This window comes from Scylla paramamosain, chromosome 16, assembly GCF_035594125.1.
Source record: "Scylla paramamosain isolate STU-SP2022 chromosome 16, ASM3559412v1, whole genome shotgun sequence".
Lineage (NCBI taxonomy): Eukaryota > Metazoa > Arthropoda > Malacostraca > Decapoda > Portunidae > Scylla > Scylla paramamosain.
The window spans coordinates 17,757,473-17,762,281 of record NC_087166.1 but is presented as its reverse complement, the minus strand read 5'-3'; the positions used below and the strand labels follow the sequence as shown (position 1 = coordinate 17,762,281).

The 4,809-nt window shown below is 38.7% G+C and overlaps 1 protein-coding gene across 1 annotated transcript; it reads left to right on the top strand.

The window, feature by feature from the left end:
* The first annotated feature begins 2,414 nt into the window (after nucleotides 1–2,414).
* Nucleotides 2,415–4,025, top strand: LOC135108197 (uncharacterized). Its single transcript, XM_064018972.1, has 2 exons — nucleotides 2,415–2,438; nucleotides 3,384–4,025. Exons 1-2 carry the CDS (start codon nucleotides 2,415–2,417, stop codon nucleotides 4,023–4,025), a joined length of 666 nt encoding a protein of 221 aa, XP_063875042.1.
* Nucleotides 4,026–4,809: the final 784 nt, after the last annotated feature.

Below are 4,809 nucleotides of genomic sequence, written 5' to 3'. Positions count from 1 at the left end.
TTGTCTTTCACAGAGAGGACACTTAAAACCCTCATCAGGTTTTTTTTTGGTGTCACAGTTCTCAGTTTGTGTAGTGTCTACTGGGTTAATTTGTGAGGCACAACTGACTGATTCTGGAACTGCCTTGGTGACTTGTGAGGCAAAACTGCGAGCTTTATTTCGTGCTGGCTTCATATCTTTTACCTTTGACTCACCAAGTCGTGCACTGAGAGGATTGCAAGCAATCCTGACATAGTTTTGAGAAGGGAGGATACTCATCCCTGATCTGTTCGTTATCCTCATTATAAAGCCATTTATCAATATATATCATCCATTTTTCTTGAATGTACTTTGGCAGTTTGTTTATTATTTTCTGATGTTCATCAGCATCATCCAACACTTTCAACTGACTAAGTGTTGACATTGCTGTCTCACACTTTAATAGAAAATCAGAAAAGTCACGTAATGCCTTGCCGTCACCAGTTTTCATAGTTGGCCACTTTTCCATTCTTTCACGGTATGAATTAGCAAGTATGAGTTTGTTTCCATATCTGCTGGCTAACAACTTCTTTGCCTTAACATATGCTTCTACAGTGTTCAATAATAACAAACTCTTTATACACATTTTGGCTTCCCCAGATGTGTACTTCCCAAGATAATATAATCTGTCAGTAGCCTTGGGGTACTTGCACTCAACTTCGAGTTACTATGGAGCTGATCCAACCTGGGTACTCAAACACATTCTCTTTGAATATGTCTGGTTCCTTCAAAGGTAATTTGTCTTCCCTGTTTGCCAAAATGTCAGCCAATGAAGATATAACAGATGCTAGATCATTGGTTCCAGTACTGGGTTGCATAGATGGCAGTTGTTCTTGAGGAAGAGGTGGAGGAGAAGGCACAATCACGGGTGTTGGTGCATAGGTCATTGCTGCAGGATTCAGTACTGACTGTATTGGGTTGTTGGCTGCACCATATTGTATACATGGTGTTGATGCAGCTCTGAAGTCACTTTGTCTCAACCATGCAGGGCCTGTAACTTGAGGTTCAGACGGTGGTGTCGTGTTTCCGGGTACAGTCTGTTCTTCCCCGATTGGTTGTTCTAGAATCGTCTCTACTGCTTCAAGCTTCGCTACGGTAACTTCCATTTCTGTTTTTAAGGCTAGTTCTTTCTTTCTCTTTTCCATTCTCAATTTATCTAGTTCTGCTTGGATGGTTAGCATCTTAGCTTCAATTTCTAATTCGTATAGGGTAGAGAGTGCTGTACTGCGGGCAAAAAGTTATGCTCTCTTCTGCTGCTCCTCCATACGTATGTGTTCTGCCTTTTTACGTACTGAAAGGGAATCAACTTTTGATCTACTTGTAGCACGACTGTATTGAGAAACACTGTCATCAGCATGCATACTTCCATGTTGAAATTTAATATTCTTAGTTGCAAAATATTTTTCTAATTTCTCCTAAAATTCTATCAAAGTCTGTAAATTCATCCATGTACTCAGACTTTTCTTCTTCAGTCAGTATTACTTGCAAGTCACTTTCTAACTGTTGAAACTCAACATAAAGCTCCTTCCACTTTTTATAATCATCACACACTAACTGAGAACCATAGCTACTTACTATTTTCCAAATTACTGCCATGAGCTCACTTAGACACTGATACAACTCATTATACCTGTCTTTCTTGAGTGAACTCGATACTGTCTACTCTTCTCTGTAGGAATTACCTTCCTCTCACTTTTTCTACCTGGGTTGATGAGTGTCTTTTTTTTTTATCACTTCCACTGTCTGCCATGGTGTTGGCATTATACTGAACTTTATACACAAAAAATACAGTATCTCACAACACTCTCCTTAACCTTAACCTTCTCCTTGTTTGTCTTCTTGCCTAACCTAACCTAACCTAACCTAACCTAACAACATGAACGCATTAAAAAACTGAGTGGATATAAAAAATGCAGAAAAAAGTTTACTTCATTAAAAGTATGGGATCACCTGAAGATCCGCCACCCCAGATTGTCTCACCTGAAGATCTGCCACCCCGAGTGCGGCTGGGGTGGCGGATCTTCAGGTGATCCGAAAATAGATTTCTTTAAAGGTACACTTGCTTATATCTACCTAATGATTTTTACATAATTGTCTCAATATCTCTTTGGCACTGCCTTGGACGAAGATGTGCAGGATTCGAGGTAAAATTATAATCAATTAATAACGGTTGCAGCTACTAATAAGGTCTTGAACCTTCATCACCACAAACTGGTTAAATTGAAGTCCACCCTCAATGAATTATTGCAGTATTCAAATGATTTAGCATCTGTGCTTGATAATACCTTACATAGTTTAGATGTGATAAATCACGCTGTGGTAACAGATCAAGTTTACATGTATTTGAAGCTTCCTTGGGTTCAGTTCTCTCCATTAATGAAGCGATAATTCACAACATGGTGAATGCTGTCAATGACGGGGTAACAACTTCACTATTTTATGTAGAGGATTTGCTTCACACACTAGAAATTGGTCAGTAAACCTAAAAATTGACACCACTGTATGCAACGGACATGATCCAATATTACTACCCATTGCTAGAAGCTAACTTGACCACAGATGCAATAATTGTAAACATACCTTTTAAATCGCAGGATCATTTCGAGGCCTATGAGATGAAACCTTTTCCATTCTCCGTTAATAATTTGATAACACTGGACATGAATCCTTCCTAATAGTCAATAATTTTTCACTATATACAATTGGAGATTTAACTGAATTAAAACATTGTAAATCTTCATACTTACATTTATACCATTGTTCAAGTATCTAATTTGCCTTCTTACCTGTAGTAAATGAAATCTGTGAAGTTGTCTTGACACGTTCAGAGGCGTCTACAGCCCTGTCACTCTGTCCATACAACCATGTGATTTCAAAACCTATTTTCCATTATAACTTTTATGGATATCTTTACTTTTATTTCAAAGAAACCTTTTATTTCTCAGTGACTTGCCCATAAGGGACAATCTATGAGGAGGTTATAGGATATTATGCTGTACAAGATGCTTGTCATGTACGTTCTAGTCGAGTCAAGGATTTTATTTATAACTAACTCATTATCCACTCTTTCCTTTTCAAACACAAAAAAGTATTTTCAAAGGCTCTACGACATCTTTACCAGTATATCTGAAACCTGGATTTCTATACCCAAGTGTCCTGACACCTTGCCTTATTTTAATGTTATTGATAATATAATAAGCCTTAAATTTGTATGTATATCTTCCTTCTGCAACTATTAATGAAGGAGTTTCATACACATAACATGGTTAGGTACACCTTATTCGCGAGGACGCGTCAAGTAGGTGACCAAGCGATGTAACGGTGCTACATAATTAATAATGATATGTATTGTATTTATAACCCAGCCGCTCGGAGCACAAACCAGTGCTACTCAGTGCCGGTCCCAAGCCCGGATAAATGGGGAGGGCTGCGTTAAGAAGGGCATCCGGCGTAAAAATTTGCCAATACAAACAATAATGCGGATCATAAATGACAGCACCATACCGAATCGGTCGCGGCCCGGGTTACCAACGACCGTCTACGGCGCTGTGCCCCAACAGGGCGCCGGTGGACAGTATGTGACTGTTGGGAGGAAGAGGAGAAGAAGAGAAGGAGGACGGGTTCGGAAGAAGCAAGAAAGAAGGAAGGACAGAAAAGTAAAGATAAAAGTTTGGTCTTTAAATGTTGGCACCATGACTGGTAAAGGGAGAGAAATGGCTGACATGATGGAGAAAAAGATAGATGTCCTCCGTGTACAGGAAACTAAATGGCGGGGAAACAAAGTGAGGCTGATTGGAGGAAGTTGCAAGTTGTTGTATTATGGCGTGGATGGAAGGAGAAATGGCATTGGAGTAATAGTAAAGGAAAAGTATATCAACAGTGTACTGGAAGTAAAGAGGGTATCTGATAGAGTAATGAGTTTGAAGATGGAAACTGAAGCGATACAAATAAATATGATCAGTGCATACGCCCTACAGGTGGGGTGTGAGTTGGACGAAAAGGAATGAGGTGGAGTGAGGTGGAGGAAGTGATACAGAACATATCCAGAGAGGAGAGGATTGTTATTGGAGCAGATTTTAATGGACGTATAGGAGGAAATAATGGTGACGAGGATGTGATGGGCAAATATGGTGTGGGAGAGAGAAATACGGAGGGACAGATGGTTGTTGACTGTGCGAAACGGATGGAGATGGCATTAGTGAACATCTATTTTAAGAAGAGGGAGGAGCACAGAGTTACATATATGAGTGGAGGAAGGAGCACACAGGTAGACTTTATACTGCATAGGAGATGCAACTTCAGAGTTTAGTGATTGTAAGGTTGTGGCCGGAGATATTAACGGAAAACAAAACAATATTTTGTTTTCCATGTGGGTCCTTTTTACTGTTTTTGAGCTTTTTACACTAAAACGCTAAAACACATACAAAACACTCTTTTTTGGAGAAATAGAACAACACAACTAAACACGTGTATTTAGAGCGTTTTTGTGCTTGTTAGGTACCAAAACGGTAAAATACATGCAAAATACCCAATATATGGAAACGAAACAATATTAAGAGAAACGTTTAGTATGAGTGTTTTAAGTTTCTTTTACATTTTTTTTTTTTAGCTTCTTAAGTACGAAGACGCTAAAAAAGCATTAAAAAAAACGCTATACTGAATAATAAAACTTTATCATAATTGTGTATTTTGAGGCGGGTTTGAGGAATCGCAAATCCCATGTTAAATTACTTATATTCAACTCGTATCTCCTCCCTTATTTATTGACCAATACTTTCATTGAAAATATAT